Below are 27,430 nucleotides of genomic sequence, written 5' to 3'. Positions count from 1 at the left end.
AAAGACTTTAAAACAAAACTTACAACAGTTACTTTTCTCAACAACTGAAATTTAGAATAGTGTGATTAAGAAAAATATGTGAACTGTTTGCAATTTCAAATTAATATTGAAATGCACAGGTTTAGAATTTTCTACAGTGAAAAGTTTTCGGAACTTCAGTGTTCAAAAAAGTATACAAAAGCTAGACGTTAAGAACGTATCCAATGAGCGAGCAAAGCGAGCATCGAATTGCGAAGCAATCCGAAATGAACTGCGAAAGAAGTTCTGGGGGTTGGTGAGCGCCAGCGTGCAGGGGGCGAAGCCTCCTAGTTTTTAAGATATTTCATTAGAAGAATGAAAATTTTTCATCGTTACATCATTAATAGTCATAAATTAGATTCCATGTCCAATAATTAAATTTGCTGTCCTTGTGCTGCATCTAGTCTAGTTTGTTGGTGGTGCATTTACATAAGCTCAAAATGAATAAAATAAATAAAATTATGGATTACTTCGAAATGAAAGCTAAAAAGAAACGTTGAAACCGGTTATTAGGGAAACATAATTCTTTATTAAATAATTAAGTTATTTTACCTTGATTTGAAAAGCGTGATGGAATATTTTATAAATGCTTCTTCCTTCCATAATTTGTTCTGTATATATTATTAGAAATATTATATTTCCTTTTAAGAAATGCCAGTTCTATTCCTTGGCATTTTACATTGCAGTAATTTCATAAAGGTAACCGAATGATTAAATAAATTATGAATTATAGGTTAGATCTAAATATAATCAGTGGTTTCAAAAATCATCGCCGGTTATTAACATTTGGAAACTGCTGATCTAATACACACGCAGCAAAACTTGCACAAATAACGTCCTTATATATAAAAACTTTGTGTCTGTGTGGGTTTTTTTTTTTAGACATTTAAGTTGAATTTAACCAAATAATGCTGGAAACTGAAATAAATCCCTATACTGCTCAGCTTTAATAGAAAATAAATCTCTATTTTTTGTTTTTTTGTGGTGTTCTCTCAACTCAATTCATTTTTTTTTTTTTTTTCAAATTTTATTTTACGACCGTCGTTAAGCAGCCGACCCAATTTTGAGTTGTTCAACTCAGTAACCTTGTAATTTTGAGCCCAATCCAGAAGACAAGGGAGCTGCTGGATCAAGTATTGGGAGAAATTTGCCTTTGTGGAGGCCTTTTTTTGATGGAACTAATTCGTATTTGCGTTACATGGAGAGTAAAACCACGAAAACTCACATGGTTAGCCTGACGGGAAAGGGACTCTAACCCATGATTCGTCTACCACTAAGGATACGTTAGCGCTGTGGTCGCGGTGCGAGCCGATGGCGGAATTTGTATCTACCAGCCATCGCTGGGATTCGAACCCGGTTCACCTCATTGGAAGACGAACGCTATATTCCCTGAGCCACCACGTCTCCAACTCAACTCATTAAATAAGTTTAGAGATGCTTTAAAATGGATTCTCGGCATCTTACCCCATCAGTTTGTTTGCTTTTTGAAAATAAAAATAAAACTTAAAGCTGGCTAGATCTGCAGATGATGTAATAATCTACAGCACCCGGTACCATGCTGTAACTGGTATATTTGTGTTACTCAAATAACTGGTTTTAATTATTCAAATTTTATGAATTTTATTTTGATTATCTTTGTCACATATTTCACTAACTTATCATATTATTCTTATTTGAAAATTAAAGAAATTTCATGTTTGAAAACATTGCTTATTTTATTATTTTTTTAATTATTTTTAAAGATTGAAAGCCTTAGAAAATATAGATTTATAATCAATAAATTCATAGTGGATAGTTTCTCGATTTAGCCACCACTGTAACTTAAATATGTCACATCTGAAGTAAAACAAATCAAATTTCCGGAATTTTTATCACTGCAACTATTTTGCTTACCTACTTCGTTAAAAAATAATTAAAACCATGAGAAATTACTAATACTTTTTTACTTTTGCAAGTAACATGTACATAAATAAGTAAAAAAAAATCGAGAATGAGACTCATTACTACTTAAAGGTACGTGTATACTAATTTATTAATTGATATGTTTCAGATAAGGAAAATTACAAATGTAGCTAACAATAACAGAAAACTGTTTCTTCCCTTTTTTTTGATATTATGAGAAATGATTAAAACCAACAAACAAAGAATTTCCTACAAACAAGTATTTGCATGATTTATATGCATTAAATTACAAAAAATAAATAAATGCTGAATATAAGTTTTAGTTACAATAAACGAGAAAAAGTTATTAAAATTCATATTTAATGTAATTAATGAATGTATTATGTAATGTTATTAATTAATGTAAGTCATTAAAATGTATATTTAATATAAAACTTTTTATTCTATTTTTACACTTCACCATAAACAATGAATTAAAAATGAATATATATATATATTTTTGCGCAACTTAATGCTTGTAGCTTTACAAAAATACACTAATTAAGAATTAAAACATTCTACTACTGAAGAGCAAATTTCAAAGCTTTACTTAATTTTTTCCTCTAGGAACTTTCTTCCATATTTAATACCACAACAATAAAGTTAAATTAAAATTAATTTCTAAACTGCCCTTTTTGTGACATCAAAAACTGCTCACAATTTCCCCTCAAAATTTTGTTTGGAACTGAATTAAAAGTATTTAATTCCAAGAAAATATAGGTTTTGTGATGCAAATACGTGGAATCAATTTTTAAAACGTTCTTTCTAACGTTAAAATTGAATCATATTTTTTCCTAAAACATGACATTTTGACTTCCAATTTAGACGAAATTTGCATCTTAATTCCAAAGTGTATGGCATCATTTTGAAAAAATGATTTTTACAAGAGGTTATGTCTCAAAAAATCTACATAATTTTTATGTTTATAAGCTCAATAACGATAATTTATGTATTATATGGCGCCTTTGTTTGTGCCGAAAATAGATAAGAGTTTCTTTATCGTTTGCTTTTTTACTTAATCCAATTAGTTCTTGCTATTTTTGGTAAATGTTATTAATGCAATATCGCATTATACCTATTAAAGTTCGAAATTTCACTATCTTTTGCATTTCTTAACAAAACGGAAACAGAGCATTCATTATTGTTGCCACAAAAGCGAAATTACCTCGTCTTGATGAGGCAACTACTTCATTTGTTTTGTTCATTTGTTTGTCGTCCGCAAACGACATTGAACAAAATAGGAAAGCAGTTTCAGTTGAGTCTCGCCTGCGGATCTTGTATTATCACTCAACCTTGACTCATCGAAGCACATTTGAATAAGGTAAGCACTTCAAAAACATCTTTCTTTTCAACTTCTTTGATAAGATTCGAGCTCGATGATGTATCGTAAAATATCAATATTTTATAATACCGTGATAACTGCATTTTGGATTATATTTTTATGATGTACCGTAAAAAATACCGATATTTTATAATCTGACATAAAATATCCTTAGTGGTAGACGAATTATGGGTTTCAATCCTCTTTCCATCAGAGTAACCGTAGGAGGTTTTCTTGGTTATCCTCTCCATGTAACGGAAATGCGATATTCAGCGAATCTAGTATTGTATTTTGATAAATACTAAATGATTTAGTAAAGTTAATTGTAACAATATAAAAGGAAGAGTTGATGGTGTGTTTGCCAATAACGTGTTTCGCTTACAGCTCCAGAACAGTCCAAAGGATTCTAAAATTTGAAAAAACGGGGTAATCTTATTCTCCCAAAAACTGTTAACAACTTTTTATTAATTTACTCCGGAGGGATGTGTGAAAAACGAATTTTTTTTAAATAATTTTAGCATTGCGCATTGTTGGATACAAACTGCAGACGATTCTGATTTTCCTTTAAAATTATTTAAAAGATAAAATCAGTAACGTTTGCTAGCTTACAGCTCTGTTTGATCAAAAATGAGCTTCACTTGAAGTTCTTTACTACTACTACTAGCACTACGTTCTTTAATAATTATCTATGCTTTATGTACGTTCTTTAATAATAATAGCCCAATTTAAATCGTGAATGGCATGACAGTGAGGAGTTACCGAATTAGTGTTTCGAAAACTATCTAGTTTAAAATAAAAACCTAATAAAAAAGCTAAATACTAAAGTGCAAATTAAAAACTGAAGTGCAAATTAAATACTAAAGTGCAAATTTAATGCTAAATCTCTAACAATTTGTGCTAATTTTTGACAATAGTGTGTTGACTGTGATCTATAGCAACTTTTTCAGTGTCAAATGTAGCTAAGTACAAAACTTTTTTTTTTAAATTGGTTGAGCACCTAAAAAATATTTAGCTTCATCTTATAATCTGAAGTCACCGGAGAAGATTAAATTGCAAATAGAATCTTTAAATTAAATGGTTTTTATTTTTTAGCTTTGTGCATAATTGCACAAAGCTAGTGTTAATTGATACCAATTTATTAATTGCTTACGATTCATTTTGACCTATAGGAAAAACAGGTATCCAACTAGATATTAAGAAAATTATTTTGTTTCTTTTTCTTCAAAAAGGAACAACACGGTAAAACCCGTAAAAGGGAGAAAGAAATTTAATGAATTTTGCAATGATTGGGATTAATTTAATGCTTTTTTATGTCATTGCACGTATTTTTTTATCTTCATTTTATCATGTTAGAAATACAGATATTTAAAAAATTAGCATTTATATAACACAATGCTTTTAACTTATTTTTTGAATTATCCATGACTCGTTGTACTCATAAGTAGGAAAAATTCATCCAAATTTGATTCCATTTAGATTTTTTCAAACTATACGTTGCTCATAGGATTTTTTTTTTAAATATTTTCTTTTGTCAAAGTTCCAGTGTTGTGAAAAAAATTAAAAAATGACGGAAATTGCATTTTTATAGATTACTCAAAACCAACCAAATTAATTAAAAAAATTTAACTATACTTATTGTGAACTATGTGTCAAATTTTAAAGTAAATTGGTAAAAATTGCACACGTTAAAAATACAATGAGTAAGAGAAACAGTTTCGAATAAAATGTTTTAAATTTTTGTGATCAATAATCTATAAAAATATATAAAATTTTGCAACGAACTATAATGCATCAATACCAAGACCATACGTTGTTTCTTTTCTACCATTTTCAGCAGAGACCATTTCATTCTACCATTTTCATGAGACATCTATTATGTTTTTAGAGTTGCAGCCGCAATTCTAGCTATCTACATTTTGAGCAAATTCTTTGGCTGCTGGACCAACATTTATTTTAAATTGTTCTAAAATTGTCAATAACTCATTTCAACCTTCATTAAAAACGGTTACCGTTAAATACATTGCAATTTTAAATATTTTTATTGAAAATATCATTAATTATTTTACTTGCATAATTCAAACATATTATTTCCATAAAATAGTGTAAATAATAGTATTTTACTAAAATGTTTTATTGGAGTACTCAAAATTCATTAATCAGTTGAGCGCACAAGTTCTTATGATCATGCATGTCGCAATGTGTTCTGCGTCTATATTGTACTGTAACTTTTAACCTTTTTACGAAAATCAATTCAATATTTAGATATAATAATCTTAAAAAGATTAACTATCAAAAAATGCAATAAAATTTTTTTCACTTTTTGAAAATATTTCTGTGTACTTGGAAAACGGAAACAATGTCCAATGTAAAGGTAATGTAATTTAGTAAAACCAAAAAAATAAATAAATAACACGATACTTCATTATATATCTACTTCAGTATCATAAATCTACATCATTATTATAAATCAACATCATCATTATACATCACGATATTAAAAGTTTGATATCTCTTAGCACTACAAACCATGGAATCCCATTTTTATTTGTTAAGCTATTTTTTTAAATCGTTAACATATAAATATAAATTAAACAAAATCAAAGTAGTTAAAATAATTGAAGTAGTAATAAATTGAAGCAAATAAAATATAAATTAAGCAGAATATAGTTAAGACTTTAAGGCTTGAGAGGATGGATATCCGTGCATGGAAATATGCTGTTCTTGTCCATTTGAAGAAAAAAAATTTATGCTCAAAGCTTTTATATTTTAAACAATAAAACCTTTTTTTATTAAATGATGATTTTGAATAATTTTTATTTCATTTCAAACTTTATGTTATTTTTGAGAAAGCATTTCAGGGTTTTAAAAATGGTTTGATGCTTGTTTTGCTAGAAATAAAAACGTTTTTATTGCATTTTTTCAACTTCCAATTCCATAGCTTTCTAAAACTTAAAGAGCGTTCGTTATCTTTTTCAAGTATTCAGAATTTAAAAAAAATTCTGGGGGGTTTATGCCAAAATTTCAATCTCAGCGTTCGTTATCTTTTTCAAGTATTCAGAATTTAAAAAAAAATTCTAGGGGTTTATGCCAAAATTTCGATCTCAGCGTTCGTTATCTTTTTCAAGTATTCAGAATTAAAAAAAAAATTCTAGGGGTTTATGCCAAAATTTCGATCTCAATGAGAAGTTACACTCACAATGCAGTTGTAAGATTTTATTTTGTTTGAGAGAGATTCTCATTGATGGTTCTTGTTGTAATATAAAAAAAGTCCTTAAAGTACCCCAAGGAGACATTTGGTCTGTAAGCGAATAGCGATTCCCAATACTTGTTGAAAAGTGGTAGTGGGTTCGACACTGGATGTCTGCTAAAGAACAAACTTGTATAGTGAAGCACCATGGTGGCTTAATCTGCCGAAGCTGAAAATCCTCTCTAATTGAAATTTTGATGAGAGATTTTAACAACATCATATAACCGAGATCAAATCACGTTGAACATGTTCTGAGTTTTAAAAGCTAAAACGATTCATTATTTCTTAACGAATCTAGTGTGATAAGAAAGGCACATTGTAACTTTGATAATTCTTGATGCCACAGAATTGCTTTGTGCTCGGAATCGATTGAATGCAAATACGTTTTGCATTGACCTTCAGCTGAATGCAGTCATTTAATCAGATTTTGATTAAATCTGCGTTTTTATCCCTCCGATTTGATCTCCTATTCCAGTTCTTATTAATCAGCTAAGCCTAATAACCTCTTAAACTAGTTTGTTCTTTCGCAACATTTATAGTAGAAGAAACAAAATCCCTCCCAGCACCATTTTACGAAATAGACAAGAATAGTCATTAGTGAATTTTGTCCTTCACGGACAACAACATCCAAAAACGTTCCATTTTCTATTTCTTTTTTTGTAATCTCAGTGAAGCGTGTTAAATGGTTTAGGTGCTTGAGATATCGAAAGCATCTAAACACATTCCAGAAAAAGTCGGCAATAAATATTGTCAGTCACTAATTATTAAACTCTTGCGAAGTATTAGAAGATCCCCTACTATTGCCATTCATTACCTACAACTTCACAAGAAAATTTAATGGTTAAATGTTGTTAGGGATCGATATTCTGAAAGGTCATGATCAAACCTTTCAGAAGTTGTAATATTTGTTTTATTGCAAATTTTTGAAAGACTATAATTTGAGAAAGAATTTAAACGTTTTGCACCTTTTAAATGAGCAAATAGTTTTATTTTTGCTTTTGTTTTTTTTCTTCAAGAAAAGAAGCCAATGTTTATGCGAGAGCCGTGATGTGCGCAGGGGATAGAGCGTTCATCTTTCATAGAGGGGAACCGGGTTCGAATCATAGCGATGGCTGGTCGATACGAATTTCGCATCCAACTTGCACTGACCAAATTGCTGAAGTAAAATATCCTCAGTGATAGATAGATCATGGGTTAGAGACTCCTTGCCGTCAGACTAACCGTGGGAGGTTTCTATGATTTTCCGAACCATGTAACACAAATATAAATTAGTTCCTTAAAAAAATCCTCCATGAGGGCAAATTTCTCCCAATACTTGGTCCAGGAGTTCCCTTGTCTTCTGGATAGGGTTCAAAATTAGAAGGTTACGGAGTTGAACATTAGTAGTCGTAAACCCAAAAATTGGGTCTGCTGTTCAACGACAGTTATTGAATAAAATAAAAAATGCTTATGCGAGGTAAAATTATTTTTTGTTTGAAAAGATGCCTGTTTTCCAACATGAACGAAAACTTTCAAATTTTCATAGTTCGGAAAAGGAACTATGAATGAAAGAGTTTCAGCAAATTATAGCCAGTTCAAACTTTGATAAAGCATTTATAAGGTCTGGAGAATAGGACCAACTTCCCTAATTTTTAAGTGTTACTATGAAGCTACTTTTCCATCTATGATTTATTCAGTCTTCACATAATTTGTTCAGCCTCCTACTGATATATTCAAAAAATGAAGAAAAAAAAACAACATAAATGTGGGGAACAGTAAAGGTTTGCGTGGAGTCAAGAAGAGAAGCCAATACTGGGAAACTATCTTCCCTTGTGTATAATACGTCCGTTCATTTGATATTTCCTATTGAATTTATTTGTAGTTATAAACACAAAATTCATAAGTAAATTGCGAAAAACACTTGATTCTGCACTTTTATGGATCACCCTAATTAATACACAGACTAGTAAGATAATGTGAACATTAATGGCTTTTGAGCTTTAAAGGTAGCCGTTACATTGCAAAATTTCTATTTCCCCTTAATTACCCTTCATTGGTGGCATCGTTTTTTTATGCTGCTAAGGAAGTTATCAGACACTGAAATGGGGGAAGTGGAACTGAACAGGGACACCCGAGTTTCAACTTTTCTAACAATCATATGAGAGACCTTTGAAAGCAGCAACTTATCTGTCAAGGTAATTGGACTCAGGTCAGGAGACCTGACTGGTTTGGCCCTCTGACGAAGATCTTCACATTCTATGAAATCATTATCGTCAAGAGGTCTATTTATACCGTTTCCCAGTTTGTGGCTTTTCTTCTTTCAGTCTTTCTGAGAATCAAGCGGTGGTAAGTGTCAATTAAATGGACAAATTTATGTCGATGGTCGATTCAAGAGCTATCTATTCTTCTGGGTTGTACTCGAAACTAAGAAATTGACCACTGGTAGCCGTAAATTTTATATTTATAAACCGTTCGTCAACTGCTTTGAAATGAAATCATTTTTTAAACTTGAAATTGTCCACAAAACTCTTGACTGGAAAATGTAGTCAAAGTTTCGAAATTTGATCCGTAAAAAGTGAAGTATTTCCACTCCATCATGACGCTATTTTGTTTACCTCCTCCTCTGAGTTTTCTTTTTTCTTTCTTTATTTATTTATTATTGTTTTGCTTGAATATTTAATCCCCAAAAACTCCACTAGGGTTCTATTTTTGGTCGCTGTTCTAAGACCTTCGATCACAACATTCCACTATGGGCCAGAAGACCATGATCTTTGGCCAAAAATCAAAAATTAAATTTTCAAATAAAATACGTGTAGGCAGTTTTAATATAGCCCAAATTAAGTATTCATAATCATTCCAAACATTATAATTTACTTTTTGGACCGACGAGAGTACAATGTAATGAAAAATATGTTTAAAAAATGTTTTTTTAATGTAACTTTTACATTTTTATTTCAGAAATATATATAGGAATTTCACCTTACTGTTACATTTTTATCAGAGTAATTAGTCTGAAATTATAGTAAAATTTTTCAATTTGTTGGATTAGTTAATACTCTTGACAAACTTATAGTTTATATCGTATCATTTGACATTTTACAATGTTTGAATGACTTTCGAAACTTAGTTCCGAGAAGTTCCACGCGGTAATTAGCTAAACTTTTTTTTTGTTGTCTTCTTTCGAAAAAAACCGCCCCATTTTGCCCGTATTGCAAAGGTGGACTAAATATACCGAAAAACAAAAATTATGTTTTTTTTTTCATATTTTCGCGTTATTTTGTAACATTACTTCGGAAATATAATTTGCTTTTCTTTTTTAATACGAAATTACGAAAATTATTATATTTTCATTGATATATTTAATTATTTAAACGTACTATATTATTTTTCTTATTTTTGCTCGCCATATTTCAGCCACCATTTTGTTTTTTTGGGTATTTTTAGTGTATTTCAAAATTTTTAACAATGAATTAAATTTACTTGTACATAAAAAACCCTAAATAAAAATCCCCAAATTTTGAAACAAATTTTATAGAAATACTAATTTTGGCCACGAAACCTTGGATGCTAACCCACTGTGCATTCATGGATAACAGTTTCGCTGAGAAGTAAAGGCGTTCGGTGCATAATACTGACACTGTCTTGACGTTACACCTTTGGTCTCAAAATTATAAGGCCTCCATATCACTCCCTGGCCCATAACTGGTCGTTTAGAGAATGCTTTCTTAGCCATCAACACCATAAATGTGTTCTAAATCTAATAAATTTAGCTACAGGAACAAATCAAAGAAAATACAGTACACAATATTGGGTTGCAAAAATTAAAACTGAATGTATAAATTCATTCATTTCATAAAAAATCAATAGAGAGTAAATTGATTCATTATTTTCTTATTTTTTCTGAATTGAAGTAGTAGTTCCATTTTTAATTATCACAATTTTCACTATTTTGTCTAGAATATAAAATTTCACATTTTTCGATATTCCGATTTTTAAAAAAAAAAAAAAATTTCTTCGATTTTGAGATTTAAATATTTGAGTATATTTTATTTCTTCTCATTTAGATTGAGTAAGTTTAAATATTTTTCAAAAATTTGCTCCCAAAATGATGTAAAATTGACCCTTAAATAGTAGAGAACGGCAAGAAATTAATTTATGAAATAAAACTCAGTTAATCATGTTTTTTTTGTTGCTACTATTGACAAATAACTTATCTACATAGCAACGATTTTCTGAAACCTAAAGTTAGAATTATTGTAATCAAATATGATTGTAAATATTATATTCAATTATTATAATCAAGGGTGGTTATAATTATTATAACCAATCATTATTAAATTTGACATGCATTTAATTATTTTAACCTCCTGTTGTGCAGTCCCCGTTAAGACTTTATTATTTGCAAAAGAAAATTTTAATCATATTTTAATTACATAACCTACATTAGCGTAGAAAAACGAATAAAAAAAGTTTAGGCCTTGGAATTGAACTTTTTTGTAATTGAGAAGTCATGACAAGGAAGATGTTCTCTTTCTTTTTAACTGTCAGTGATATTTCCCGAGAGCAAAATTAACTTTTCCTCCTAACCTATGTATAGTCTCAAATGAAAACTTATGGATGATGTTTTCAATATAAATGCAAACAATTTCGAACTCTCGACCTGCTTGACTTCCGGTGAGAAAGTTTGCAGCTGCTTACTGGAGCTTATTCTGCTAGGCGATATTTTCAAACAGAAAATTTTGCTTTCAATAAAAATTATAATATAAGCTTTTGAGCTCAAATCTGCCGTATTTCATATGATGTAATGATATTAAGAAATTCTGGGGGAAAAGTGAAAATTTATTTTAGTTATTTATAGATATGTTGTTAAAAGAGATGAGATGGTTGCTAGATTTAGAAAGAACTTTAGAAAGAACTCACTTTTTCTGACTGTTCTGATTTGGCTTCTTTTTACTTGTTTGTTTCTATTTGTTCATGTTGCAAGCCGTGCACCGCCATACGTTCGTGTTAACATATTGTTTGAGCAATGAGATTAAGTTCATTTTACAAATTATCATTTAGGTTTAAATTTTGAAGTTGGTATATTGTTGACAAGGAAATAAGTGTTTCATATACACCGAAGAACCATTACATTATGACCACCCTGCTAATAACATTTAGAACCCTCAAAACTGCTGAAACCCGCCGTGGCATTGATTCCACAAGGTGCTGATATGGTGTTCAAGTAGTTAGTCTGAGGTATCTTGTACCAAGCGCTCAGCAACTGGTCCTGCAATTCCCTCACATTGCGACGGGGTAGCGTGGCAGCACGAATTTGGTTTTCCAAGTAGGACTACAAATGCTCTATTGGATTAAGGTCAGGTGAATTTGGGGGCCAAGACATGATTTGAAAGTCACTGGAATGTTCCTCGACAATTCGACCCTTATGACATGGTGCATTATCCTGTTGGTAAACACCATCCCCCGCAGGAAAAAACTGTTGCCATGAATGGGTGAACCTGGTCTGCAACTATGTTCANTTCAGCTTAGCTTGGGATAAACCTGGAAACTTTTTACTCAGGTATTTGAAACAATTGCCATCTTTTGGAACAGCCTTGACAAACTGCTTCACTACACCTAATTTTATATGCAGCGGAGGTAACAATACTTTTTTCGGATCAACTAAGCTGTTTCGAATAACGTTCTTGGTGCCTGGATCAAGATTTTGTCTTTTCGGCCATTCTTTTTTGACCCAATGTTGAGTCTTGTCACGGTTGTCCCATTTCATGAAATAAAAATAAATTATCATCACATGACTTTATAGTATACATAAACTCATTTTTCAATGAATAACTAATAACAATAATAAAACAAATAAATTCGTGATATAAATCAAAAATCGTCAAATAAATTCGTTATATATAAATTCGTGAAAAAAAGCGCTTTCGACAAAATACTAAAATACAGATCTATCAACAAAGACTACTCACTTCTGCCTAGGTTAAGGTTATTTCAGTTTCCGTTTTTAAAAGCGCTATATGTTGAGCCACCTCAGCTAGATTTGGCATGTGACATTTTTAGCGGCAATTATTGGTCGATTTTCTAGCGATGCCATTCGGTGAGTTGTAATGAGGCTTTTTTTGTCGCCGTGTAAGAAAAATATATATATAGATGGGTCACGGGAACTTTGATGAATGTTGATATCTTTGCAAACGCATGAGGTATATACGTAGCTGTAATATCGTGCTACTATCATATCAGAGCTACGGTACACTCAGCCACCGTATCAGAGGTCCAGTGGCTGAGCGGTACCATTTTGAACCCCCGTTCAAAACGGTACCGCGATAGAACCACGAACCCACAGCTCCGGGGTTCTAACCTCGGATCGTACAGAGTTGAATGAGCTTTTCATACCATCAGTGGGTAAATAAAATGAATGCCAAGTTTGCTTGGATACTAAACACTAGGGTTTCGTATTTGGCTGACCATCCAACAGGAACATCTGCTCCTGCACCCTTAAGAGCAAGGTCAAGGATGGGCACATTTGGCTATGGTCCACCATGAACTTTCGCTTCAATGAGCTTAGCTTAGTTTTTGGCCATATTGGTCAAAATAAATTTCCGTCAGTCAAATGTCAATAATTTTGTCGCAATGCAGAACAGAATAGATTAAACTATTCTGTTCTACATCAACAGCCTTATCTCTACAGTCACTGTATGTAAATTTCAAATCAATAAATTAATTTTGAAAAAATAAAGAGTTTAAAGTTTGTTCATCGAAATGCAAGCTTTTTTTTTACCGATAAATGCTACATTTAATCCTCATTTTGACCGTACAATTTATTCTATTGAAGAATATGCTACTGTGAAATTTCTTGTGCTAAGTCTCCTTTACGAATAAAATTTGAATGTAACCATTTCAATAAAATCAAAGATCTCTTTCTTTTACTAAAGGAAGATTTTCAAATATTTTTTTCAATTTTTTTTTATAAACAGAATGAAAATATCGAAAATTGTTTACAAGCAAGACTAAATTAGAACTTGAGGAAGTAAATAAATTTTAAAAAAAATGCAAGAAGGAATAGAATCTGGCATGTCTGCTACATGGCTTTAGTTACATTTTAGAGCGACATTTCACTTCATCGTGAACAAGTATCAGCTCTGAAAATAAAAAGAAAATATAAACACTTCTGTTATTTTCTGGGATTCGTCTTGATTCGTAAAATAGGTATTATTCAATTTTTTGTTTTCTTATTTTCGATTTTTATTTTATTTCATAATCGTCGTTTAACAGCCGACCCAATTTTGGGTCTACGACCATTATTGTTCCAAAAGATCCAAAAGACAATGGAATTCCTGAATCAAGTATTGGGAGAAATTTGCCTTCGTGGAGGACTTTTTGAGGGAACTAACCCGTACACGAAAACCTCTCACGTTCAGCCTGATGGCAAGGGGACTCTAACCCATGATCCGTCTACCACTGAGGATATTTCACGTCAGCACTGTGGGCGGTGCGAGCCGGGTGCAGAATTCGTATCGACCAGTCATCACTGAGATTCGATCCCGGTTCACCTCATTGAAAGGCGAACGCTCTATCTCCTGAGCCACCACTGCTGTTGTTTATCTTCTTATTTAAAGAGCGCAATAATCTGGACGTAAATTTGTCATGCAATTGAAACGAACAACTCGTTATGCGGACAGAAAAAGGAGCGATTTTCCCCCTGTATACGTTGCATCATAAAACTACTCATAATATATCGTAAGACAATTCATAATTCCAAATAATTTGTAGCTTAACGATTTGTAGCGATAATGCACCATAATATAACTCGTAATGCACTATATAACAAAAATCAAATCGTAGTCGACACTGCATCTAAAAACTATTTGCAATGCACTATTTATCACCCACTTAAATTTATTTAAGCATCACATTAAAGCAGAAATATTTTATTAGTACTAAGAAAATTAATTTACGTTAAAAATGTTCCATATTAAAAATTAAAAAAAAGATATTATGTGAAAAATTTATAAGGAGAAATAACCTCAACTCGTTGGTTAAATATTCGTAGCTTTTGAAATAGTTGCCAACTCTTAAAACTATATTAAAAAGCACATACACGCTTAACTTCAGAACATGATTACTCGCAAGGATAACGTTAAATAAAATTCATGTTTCCAGTGCTCTTCAATTTCGCATTCTGCGATCACAGTCCAGAGCTGTATTATACAAATAAAAATTTCTGATGCCATTTTTTTAAAATGAGCTAAATTAGCTTTCAAATTTTGCATCACTTGCACAATTGTTGTTAAATATTTTGATACCCGAAAATTGCCTTTTTGAGTTATGAGCTATTTAAAGTCAGAAAACAATCTTTAAATTTATATGAAAATTATTTTATACATCGCGGGATATTGAAACCACTTGCTAATTTACAAGTTAACTTTTGTTCTTAAACAAAAAAAGAAACATGAAGACATTTTAAAGGTGATAATTATTGTACGAGAGCCGCGATGGCTCAGGGCATAGAGCGTTCGCCTTCCATCGAGGCGAACCGGGTTCGAATCCCAGTCGATACGAATTCCGCATCCGGCTTGCACCGATTGCAGACGTGAAATATCCTCAGTGGCAGACGGATCGTAGGCTAGAGTCCCCTTGCCGTCAGATTAACCGTAGGAGGTTTCGTGGTCTTCCGCTCCATATAACGCAAATGCGTTTAAGTTCCATCAAAAAGTCCTCCACGAAAGCAAATTTCTCCCAATACTTGATTCAGGAGTTCCCTTGTCATCTGGATTAGGTTCAAAATTACAAGGCTACGCAGTTGAACATTAGTAATCGCAAAACCAAAACATTGGGTCGGCTGTTTACAGTTATAAAATGAAATATTCTACGACAATAGAATGTAAAAAGTGAAAAAATTAGAAGTACGTTTTATTATTACATATCTTAAAAAAAATATGAATTCATGAATCATTATATATAAATGTCGGCTATTTATTTTAATAGAGATATTATCGACAGGATCATGTACAGGTTCAATATATCTTACGAAAATCTGTTTAGTCAACGTCTGTAAATGAACTCTCAATTTCAAATGTAAATTTTCTTAATTTCTTAACCCATTTATGACTAGTGTTCCACACATTAATCGTTTTCAAATATATCTTTAGAAACACTTATTTTTAAATAGTTTATCAGAATGTCTTTTTTGTACTTAAAAGCTATTATATAGCACGCTGCCAGGAGTAAGACTTCAGTAATACTAGTGGAAATAATTGTGTCATTTATTTTTATTGGAGAGATAATTACTTCGAATCTTATTTTGGATTAGTTTAACGAAAATAAGTGTTCTTTTACTCTTATGGCCCAAGATAGAAGAGGTTTCCATGGAAATGTTTCCATTTTAGAGTACTAAGACCTAAAAACAGTTTTTATGTTTAGGTAAAACATAAATACTGTGTGTTTATAGAGTTTTCAAAATTGATGTTTACAATTGCACCACAATCATAACGCATCTTAGTGCAAAATTGCAATAAGGTTAAAATTTTAAATTTATAAGTTCAAAATTGAAGCTTACATCCCACTAAGAGCAAAGAATGAAATTTATATTTGCTAAGTATTCTATAAATACGTTATATTTTCTACCAGAACTATAATTCTGGTTACTATAACCATTGTTAATGCTAGCGTTTTTGGTAAAGTCATTAATCAACCAGAATTAAAATAACAACGGGTTCCCGTTATCCGGAAATAGGTGTTAATTTCCGTATTTAAGAAGTTAATAAAAAATGTTTTTAAGCAATTTTATGTAAAGAAAATTACATACATATAAATTTTTTTATAGGAAAACGTTAATTAAAAACGTATCAATATTTTCATAATCGTAAATTGTCTTTATATTCGCTAAGGCTATCAACCGTGAACGTAGTCATGTGTTATATATTTACTACCAGGATATAGAATTACCATTTTTTGTTACTACCATAACGATTGTTAATGCAAATTTTTTAGCGTTTTTAGCAATGATAATAATTATGATTTACATAATAACGGGTTTCCATAACTTAGATATGGGTTAATTCCCATTTGCATACTGGAGTGAAACTATCAATTCGAAAATAGTCGATTTGTTATGTTCGAAGGGAAAACCTTGTTGCGGCAGGTGTGTAGTGACAGGTAAAAGAGGCTCGTCTGCTCTTTTCGGGTCATCGAAAAGATGGGTCTCGTATCCGGCATTCCTCTCTAAATTTAGGTCGCAGTTATGAAAAGGTCAAGTTCTTGGTGCGCTGACATTCAAATCATTTTTCAAGGCTGTTGCCCGTAAAAAAAAATTATCAATAATAGATGTTTTGTCATGTTTTTATAGTTTTCTTTATATAGATTATTTGTTTATTGTTGTTTTGAAAGAAAAGAAAGTAATTAAATTTATACTCGTGATCTGATTAATATTCTGATTAATAACTTTTTAATCAGGCCTGATTAATAACTTTTAGTGCGTATAAAGTAGTTAAAAAAATTATTTAAAGCAGATATTTGTTTTTTAAAAAAAACTAAAGCGAAGCTATTAGATGTATTTTTCTAAAAAAAAACTTATATAAAAAAAAGTAGTAATTCATAGAATGTACAAAATATGAAGTATTTTTTGTAAATTTTTAATACAAAAAATAGAGTATTTTATTTAATATTAGATAAAAAAATTATTCTATTTTTTGAAATGCTTGTAAAAATTGAAGCCATTTTCGTAAATTTTTCGTAACAAATAAGGAAGATATTTTTAAGAAAAGTTTGTATAAAAATGGAGGTTATTTTTAAAAAAAAAATTTTTTTTTTTACGAAATGAAAGTTCCTAACTTTAAAGAAGGGTATATTTTTATAAAAGCAGAAACTGAAGTGGGATATTTTTTTCTTCAAAAATTTTGTACATCGGAGGAAAATGCTTTGCGATTAAAATAAACATTCTCAAAGGTATATGGGGAAAAAATGAGGATATAATATTGTGAGTAGATGAGGATATAACAGTTTGAGAAATTATATCTCTTCATTGTTTTAGTTTCGAAACTTTATTTTTTACCAATGTTTATTTTTTTCCTTCTCTTTGAAAAAACTCAATTTATATGTATAGCGCAAAGAATTTTATTTTATAACCGTTGTTATACAGCCAACCTGANAAAAATGAGGATATAATATTGTGAGTAGATGAGGATATAACAGTTTGAGAAATTATATCTCTTCATTGTTTTAGTTTCGAAACTTTATTTTTTACCAATGTTTATTTTTTTCCTTCTCTTTGAAAAAACTCAATTTATATGTATTGCGCAAAGAATTTTATTTTATAACTGTTGTTATACAGCCAACCTAACTTTGGGCTTAAGACTACTGGTGTACAACTCCATAGCCTTAAAATTTTGAAAATCCAGAAGACAAGGGAATTTCTGGATCAAGTATTGGGAGAAATTTGCCTTCTAGGAGGACTTTTGCATGGAACTGACTCGCATTTGCGTTACATAGAGAGGATAACCCCCGAAAACCTCTAATGGTTAGCCTGACGGCAAGGAGACTCTAACCCATGCTCGGTACGAGCAGGGTGCGGAATTTGTACCGACCAGCCATCTCTGGGATTCGAACCAAGTTAGCCTCATTGCAAGGCGAACTCTCTATCCCCTAAGCCAGCACGGTGTAGTTGGATCATTATAACTTAAATTGCAATCACTGTAATCTAAAATATGGAAAGTAATTTAGGCTCTTCAGTGACAGAGCCCGAATGACCCGCTGTTTAAGACAGACTTCTGATTCTTAATTCCCGAAGACAATATTCTGCTTCCGAAGTTTCGAAGCTCCAAAGGCATTAAGAAGCGAGATATCCGTGAATTCACATATGAAGCTTAGTGGCTTTATTCCAACAAAAACGGACCATGTCGATTCATTCAAAAATATATTGTCTTGTTCTCCTAATCCTGACTCAATTAAATCTTCATTGAAAAATGTGAGTATATACACCTAATCTTAGTACTTAATAGTGAAATATTTTGTGGAAATTAACAGTGAAATATTTCTTAGGAAGCTTTCAAAATATTAAAAACCGGAGCTGAAAGCCTAAACTGTTTTACCATGTAATATATTATAGACACTCTTGTTAAAAATTTTGCAGAATTACCTATGAGTTACCTTTCTCAAGATCACATTTATGTTGATAATATTCCCCGCAGATGGGGCGCTTTGCTCTGTGGTATTAATTAGTTCAGATTTACATCATATTTTCCTGTAGAGAACATTCGTGTAATAATTTGATTCATGCATGGCATAAAGAATGAAGATTCACTCATCTCGCACTGCTTAAAAAAACGCGAAGTCACACACGAAAAAATAATTGTACCCCTAGATCATCGTGTTTTACAAATGGCGTGTATGACACTGGTTATCGAAGTAATGCATTTGTGGCACGTAAATCATAGAGAGTAGAAATGACATTGACGAAACAATACATATTTGGCACATAAATCATAGAGAGTAGAAATGACATTATCGGAACAATATATATTTGGCATATAAGTCATAGAGAATAGAAATGAAATTGTCGGAACAATATATATTTGTGGCACGTAAATCATAGAGGGTAGAAATGGCATTGTCGAAACAATATATATTTGGCATATAAATCATAGAGAGTAGAAATGACATTGTCGAAACAATATATATTTGTCATGGAGAGTAGATATGCCATCTATATTATCGAAACAAGGAGAAGAAAGTTTTCTTATTAAAGAAGAATGTTCCGATGAGAATCGGGACATTAGAGAAGAGTGTCTCGAGGAATGGGGGTCACACGAGGTAGTGAAAACCGCAAACTAAAGAGGAAAAACGAAACAGGTATCCTTAAAATGACGTCAGGTATTAGGGAAAGCCCGCGGGTTGAAAAATGCACACGGGACTCAGTGACCGTGGATGCTTAGATTTTAGATGACGAGGTTTCTTTGGATTAAGATGACATAGCATCCCATCCCTTTTTCGGAATATTTTGTGATTTCTTTTAAATTTTTTTTTTTAACTTGATTTTTTTTAAGGAAAAAGGTAAGTTTTCAAACATTACTTGTTTTTGTTAAATTTTTATTAACAAAAATTACGAACGTAAAAATTTTTGTGAATGCTTAGTTCTTTATACAAGACCGAGTTGTTTAGCTCTAACTGTACTATACTGATTAGATACTTTGTTGCTAAACATGCATTGGATTGACTCGTCAATTACTTTTTGTACTTTCTACAGCTCATAAAATTATTATAATAATCATGGAAATGTTAATAAGAATATAACTATAGTTAATGCAATACGTATTGTTGAAGCCATTTAAGGAACTAGATCAAAAAACCTTAAAATAAAAATTTCAGAAGCTACGTTTCAACGCTTTTGTCGCATCTTAACGGTAAAACGTAGGGCACATCACTTTTATAAAACGTTCGAGGTGATTTTCGGCACTCATAGAAGTTTATTACGAGGGAAGTTTATTATTTTATTTTGGGTGTTAATAAAATAAAATTATTTTCAACTTTATTTTTATTTATTGTTTCCTGAATTACTTTGTGTTTGTTGGTTTGTTTATATCGAAAAATGGTTCAAATTTTGGCTGTTCTTTTGTCGGTAATATCGTAATAAATTCTGCTTGCGGTAGAATTTATCGCGAGTAAATAAGCTTGTGTTGACATCCAGCTCAGAACTCAAATAAAATTTGATTGTACTAGCTAGTCGGAAAGCTGCATCTGAATAATGCTTGATACGCACTTCACCTAAACAATAAATATTTTCAACATAACAATCTTGTTTTGTGGGGACTTAATTTTAGACTGTGTCAACCATCATCTATCAAAAGGTACCTCGTGATGGAATCGAGTTAACATGTCTTATATACTAGTGATTCGGTATTTAATATTCATAGTGGTAGTTACGCCACAGTTTATTACAGCAATATGCTGGTTCGTATAGGTAGAAAATCATTGAAACTCTCGTTTCTTGTAGCATATGTTATTTATTATTTTTTTCAAAACAATTATTGAAACTCAAATCAGGTTAAGAAATCTTGGGTATCTGTACGTGGAATATCAACGGCACACACAACCTCTACTACAGTTTAAATAATCGCACTAACTCTTCTTCGTATAATCTAGAGAAGGTAATAAAATTTGTGCACTTTTTTAGGGTTACATAGAGTAAATTGGACACCAATCCTTCATATGAAAACATTACTAACTTTATCGCAGTTACAAATTTTCAGAGAGATTACTTTTGGCTTTAATGATAAACTATAGATGTGTCACAAAATGTTCTGCTATAGGTTGTAACTCACAGAAATATTTAAAAGGATGGAATTTATTAAAGATGTTATAGTTTTATTAGCTTTAGCGCAAACCTTAGTCTCTAAGATGAGCTAAACGGAAAGTTCCATTGAATTCAAATATGGCGAATAAGAAATAAAATAACCATTCTTTTGTCGTAAGAAAGTCTATCAATGAGTTCTTTTAGCTCTGTTGGAAGGTTCATTTCTGGTTTTCAAAGAACTTTTGTTACCCAAGTCAAAAGTCTTAGTGGTCCCATCAAAAAATTTTGATGGTTAAAGTATGGTTTTAGTGCGATTCATGATGGTCACCATCATCCAACATTTTCCATCACGTGTTCACGGTTTTTGATATGCCAACAAATGCTACTTTAATACTATGATTTTTAACCATCAAAAGAAGTTTGACTCCCATGCACCAACAATCCGTGATGGTTCCAACTGTACAGTTCCATGATGGTTTAATGGGAATTCTTTTTGGTTCTCAGGAATATACCACCAGAACAATTTGGGTTGTTTATGTTGGATCATCATAAATCAGTCCAAATTCCTACATTGGGATGATGGTTGTTCATGATCGTTCCAATATTTGATATCTAAGATACTATGATGGAAATTCGTGATGGTTCAACATGAACAAACCGTCAAAACAAGTTGCTATTCTTATGTTGGACCATCATAAATCAGTCCGAATTCCTACATTGAGGTGATGGCTACTTATGCGGGTTACCATCAAAATTATGTTGGTATGTTGGATAATCATCAAAAATTTTAACTTGGGTATCAAGGAAGTATAACATTTTCTAAAATAAGTTGCGATAAGAATATTTGGTTTTAAAGTTTGCCCAAGTATAAAATATTTAGTCACCCTGGAGAATTATATTTTAATATTATGTTTATTATTAATATTGATGGGAAATAAAATAACTATTCTTATGTCTTAAGAAAGTCCGATGGACCAAGGTTCTTTTCTGGTTTTCAAAACCTTTCAGCTCTGTTGGAAGGTTCATTTCTGGTTTTCAAAGCCTTTCAGCTCTGTTGGAAGGTTCATTTCTGGTTTTCAAAACCTTTCAGCTCTGTTGGAAGGTTCAATTCTGGTTTTCAAAACTTTTCAGCTCTGTTGGAAGGTTCATTTCTGGTTTTCAAAACCTTTCAGCTCTGTTGGAAGGTTCATTTCTGGTTTTCAAANTATGAGAATCGGGACATTAGAGAAGAGTGTCTCGAGGAATGGGGGTCACACGAGGTAGTGAAAACCGCAAACTAAAGAGGAAAAACGAAACAGGTATCCTTAAAATGACGTCAGGTATTAGGGAAAGCCCGCGGGTTGAAAAATGCACACGGGACTCAGTGACCGTGGATGCTTAGATTTTAGATGACGAGGTTTCTTTGGATTAAGATGACATAGCATCCCATCCCTTTTTCGGAATATTTTGTGATTTCTTTTAAATTTTTTTTTTTAACTTGATTTTTTTTAAGGAAAAAGGTAAGTTTTCAAACATTACTTGTTTTTGTTAAATTTTTATTAACAAAAATTACGAACGTAAAAATTTTTGTGAATGCTTAGTTCTTTATACAAGACCGAGTTGTTTAGTTCTAACTGTACTATACTGATTAGATACTTTGTTGCTAAACATGCATTGGATTGACTCGTCAATTACTTTTTGTACTCTCTGCAGCTCATAAAATCATAATAATAATCATAGAAATGTTAATAAGAATATAAATATAGCTAATATAGTACGCATTGTTGAAAAAACTCAAGGAAGTAGATATAAAAGCTCTAAGATAAAAATTTCAGAAGCTTCGTTTCTTAAGCAGATTAAAGAAGAAAAATTATTTTTGTTGCATCTTAACGGTAAAACGTAGGGCACATCACTTTCAAAGGACGTGTGAGATAATTTTGGGTACTCGTAGAAGTTTATTATGAAGGAAGTTTATTATTTCCTTTTAGTTGTCGTATTAAAATAAAAAATTATTTTCATACTAATTTTTGTCTATTGTTTTCTGTATTACTTTGTGTCTGTTAGTTCGTTTACTTCGAAAAATGGTTCAAATTTCGACTGTTGTAATATCGCAATAAATTCTGCTTGTAGTAGAATTTATCGCGTGTAAATAAGCCAGCTCAAATAAAATTTGATCGTACTAGCTAGTCGAGAAGTTGTATCCGGATAATACTTCTACAAAATTAATATTTTAAGCATGACAATATTGTTTATTACAGCAATATGCAGGCTCGTATAGGTAGAAAGTCATTGAAACCCTCGTTTTCTTTTAACATGTGATATTTATTATTTTTTTCAAAACAATTATTGAAACTTTTATCGAGGTTAGAAATCTTAGTTATCTGTTAATGGAATATCAACGGCACACACTCTGTACTGCAATTTAAATAATCGCACTAACTCTTTTTCGTATAATCTAGAGAAGATAATAAAATTTTTGCACTTTTTTAGGGTTACATAAAGTAAATTGGATACCAATCCTTCATATAAGCATGAGGATATTACTAACTTTTACGTAGTTACAAATTTTCAAAGAGATTACTTTTGGCTTTAATGATAAACTGTAGATGTGTCACAAAATTTTCTGATATTGGTTGCAACTCACCCACTGAAATTTTTAGAGAAAGGAATTTATTAAAGATGCTGAAGTTTTATTAGGTTCAGCTCAAACCTTTGTTTCTAAGATGAGCTAAACGGAAAGATTCATTGGATTCAAATAAGGCGAATAAGAAATAAAATAAAAATTCTTATGTCGCGAGAAAGTCTGTCAATGAGTGCTTTTTGCTGTGTTGGAAGGTTCATTTCGGATTTTCAAAGTACGTTTATGATCAAGGACATCTTCCAAAATGAGTTGAGATGAAATATTTGGTTTTAAATTATGCCTGAGATATTTTTAGTCACCGTGGAAAACTATATTTTCATATTATATTTATTATTAATATTGGTGAGATTATTTACGAATTAATATACATTTCATGTCTCTTTCCAGAAATGGATAACATACCACCTTGGAGAGAAGCTGCCAGTGTCATTATAGTGGTGAGAGCTTCTCTGCAAGAACTCGTTGGTAATAACTTAGCCAACATGATGCACAGAGCTCGCTCATCCAATCGCCAAGCAGTCAGCAAGAACCACTGTGACTACCGCCTTCTAATGGTCAAACGCAGCAGCCTCAGTTCTTTTATGGCCAACGCCTACGTTTTTCCAGGTGGAATGGCCGAAATAAGTGACTACTCGCCCAAATGGTACGACGTATTTCAGGCACATGGTGTTAGTAGGGACTCCATACGAGAGTTCAGTGAGAAAGTGAACGGTCCTCGGCCATGCATGATCACGGAGTCACTGACATTGACCACGGCGAATGTGAAACCTGAGCAAGATCCATTGCCATCTGACGTGGCACTGCGAATAGCGGCCATCCGCGAGACTTTTGAGGAGACGGGTGTGTTGCTGATGACACGTCCAAAACATTCGAAAATCTCCTCGCTGCATTGGTACGAGGATATAGACCTTGTAGCTTGGCAGGAGAAAATTAGGAAGGATCCCATTGCATTTACTGACTTCTGTCTGGAAGCGAATGTTTGTCCGGATATATGGTCCCTCCACGAGTGGTGGGACTGGTTGACTCCCACATCTGTGGGACACAGGAGGTACGATACAATGTTCTACGTATGCTGTCTAGAAAAACAACCTGACGTCGTCTTAGATCACAGTGAAGTCATAACACTGAAGGTAACATTTCAAGCATTTACTATTCTCAAAGTACTGCCCTGAATGTATAATTTTTATTTTCCTTGTTAAATATTGTTTTCATTATGACCTACGTAACACAAAATGACAGACTGATTAAAGTAAAAAAAAAAGAAAAAAAAAGATAATTTTACTGATTATTGTGAGGTGAAGGTATATAAATGCGTGTTCGTTTGAACATCATAACCAATGGATTATAAAATAACTTTTAATAATTAATTCAAACATAGCATCATAACCAATCGATTATAAAATAACTTTCAATAATTAATTCAAACATAACAGGTTACAAAAAATACTGAGATACTTAGAACGGAAGACCGTTTTTGTAGACATCTCGATCAGAACTGTACAGAACAACAGCTGATGAGAAGTGGAAGTTATAGTAGTGGTTACAAGGTAGACGTTATTACATGCGCTATTAGCGCTACCTCTTAACATGTACTGGAAGGATGAATCACTACAATTCACAACTACTATTAAAATACAATGAAATCACAGAATAGTTCTATTTGTCAATGAAATTCAGTGTCTGATTTCTATTTTTTTTTTTTTTTTTACTTTTCATTAAAATATTTAAAAAGAGTTTAATACTAGAAGCTACTTATATAATGATGGTACAGATACTTTAGAGCAAGTACGCGTCTTAGATTAATTTATACAAACACGGCAACTGATAAGTAAAAATCATTTTCTAATATGTATGAAGAACAATTTTAAAATTACATGATCTTTTTTCCCCTGGTGACGGCGGTACATGCTACTTAAATGCTTAAACCGGAGGCTTTCAAAGAAAATCATCAAAATTAAATCTCATCAAATTTAAAAATTCTTCAGCGGAACATCCTGAATTTTTTTATTGTATTGTATTAGCACAGATTTGGTTTCGCATTATGAGTTTCCATTATGAGTTCTATTGAAACTATGAGTTATTATGAATGATGAATTTATAATGAATTTATTCGCATTATGATTATATAAATTATGAATTTATTCGCATTATGTTTGTATAAATTAGGAATTTATTCGCATTATGAGTTCTATTGAAATAATTTTAAAAATTAAACTTTTTGATCCGTTATCATTGCCATATCATCCCCAAACCTACTTTCTGAATTCGTATTTAACTTTTAGCTTACGGCTGGTACAACATGTGGACCACATGTGATGATGCAACATGGAACACCGCAAGCAAAGGGTTAATTTTCGGTTACTATATTAATATATATTTCCGTTAAACTTGTTCCGAAAAATAGATATTGAGTTTGAGTGTAGGAAAGTTGATTACCAGCATCGTTTTATAATTCAAAATAGTCATTTTGTATTCATAATTTTAATTTATATTAATTTAGCACAGTTTTACATAAAATATATTATTAAAAGCAACTATAACATATTTACTGTTTAATATTTACATTTAAATATTTGTTGTTTCCTGTTAATAGTTGTAAAACGGCAACAAAATTTTTTTGTCGTACAATGTTGCTTAAGAAGGTGATATTATAGATTTATCGCGAATTATAATAAAGAAATTCCACTTTTTAGTTTTAGACTAATAACTTTGAATAATAATAGCAAACGAAGACGTAATAATAGTAAAGAATAATGTTACGAAGGGATGATAAATAAATATTGAAGGTAAACACCGTTAAATAATGAAGTAGTTTATAATTACTTTCAAAAACTTTTATTGATTTTATGCTGATTACAATTAAAGATATTTGTATCGTTTTGCTAATTAAGGACTTTAACAGATGATTTTTCTAACCAGGGCGAATCCACCGACAAGAATCCATCAGAAACTATTTTAGACTATTATCTTTTTATGTTAAAAAGCATTTTCAATGCGCTTTAAGAAGTTTTTATTTATTTATTTTTTTACAGTACATTTTTAGATACGCATTCTTTGCTAAATACTAATTTTGTTCGAAACAAGTGAGCGAATATTCGGGAGATTCGAATGTTCTTACGCTTCACTTCCCCAGAAAGAGACGTCAACTGTCACTAATGGAGACGGAAATAGTACAGTTGTGACACCATCCGAAATGTGGTGCTGACATTTATACTCGCCTTACCTTTAGAATAAGAGTTTAAAGTAAATGAATTATTCAAACTGTAATCGGATTTTGATATGTTTAACCTCCTTCAATGATTAAGATATATTTATAGATTTGAGATTTTTTTAAAAAAGAAAAGAAAGACAAGAGCGTATTTATCTCAAAAACTTTTTTACATTTATTCCAGAAGTTCTTTCTAATCTATGATATAAACTAAGATACGGATATAGCGCAATTTAATCCATTGATGTGAAGGCAATCGCAAATCTAATCATTGCTGAAATGAAACTTAAAAATCTCTTTCGGTTAAAGAGCCGTTTCGTTGCTAAATTAATCATTGCTAAAGGGCGAAGGCGAAACTAATCATTGCTGAAATCAAACATTTTGATTATCGACATGGTATTTTATTCAATTACAAAATTAATCATTGCTGAAGTGCAAAGGCAAAACTAATCATTGCTGGAACCAAACGGCTCTTTAATCGAGGGAGACTTTTATTCTACTGCTAAATTAATCATTGCTGCAAAAAAGAATAAGAAAAAAACTCACAAATCAAGATGGCATTTTGTATAACTGTAAAACTAATCATTTCTGAAATCAAACAGTTTAATTATCGAAATGGTATTTTATTCAATTGTTAAATTAATCATTGCTGAAGTGCAAAGGCGAAACTAATCATTGCTGAAATCAAACGGTTTAAATATCGGCACGGTATTTTATTCAATTGCTAAATTAATCATTGCTGAAGTGCAAAGGCAAAACTAATCATTGCTGGAACCAAACGGCCCTTTAATCGAGAGAGACTTTTATTC

At 31.5% G+C, this 27,430-nt stretch overlaps 1 protein-coding gene across 3 annotated transcripts in view; it reads left to right on the top strand.

Annotated features, from left to right (window-relative positions):
- The window catches only part of LOC107444205 (acyl-coenzyme A diphosphatase NUDT19), a 48,610-nt gene that overhangs the window by 5,402 nt on the left and 15,778 nt on the right, over positions 1-27,430 (top strand). Inside the window, exons 1-2 of one of the 3 annotated variants that reach the window (XM_043052841.2) lie at positions 3,141-3,280; positions 23,801-24,543. In XM_043052841.2, coding sequence (XP_042908775.1) covers positions 23,803-24,543 — 741 coding nt within the window. In that variant the 5' untranslated portion in view covers positions 3,141-3,280; positions 23,801-23,802. Of the gene's footprint in view, positions 1-3,140; positions 3,281-22,008; positions 22,293-23,800; positions 24,544-27,430 lie in introns of those variants that run through there. The other 2 variants (XM_043052842.2, XM_043052840.2) reach the window with 2 other exon arrangements.

This window comes from Parasteatoda tepidariorum, chromosome 4 (assembly GCF_043381705.1).
Source record: "Parasteatoda tepidariorum isolate YZ-2023 chromosome 4, CAS_Ptep_4.0, whole genome shotgun sequence".
Lineage (NCBI taxonomy): Eukaryota > Metazoa > Arthropoda > Arachnida > Araneae > Theridiidae > Parasteatoda > Parasteatoda tepidariorum.
This window is presented reverse-complemented; position numbering and strand designations above follow the sequence as displayed.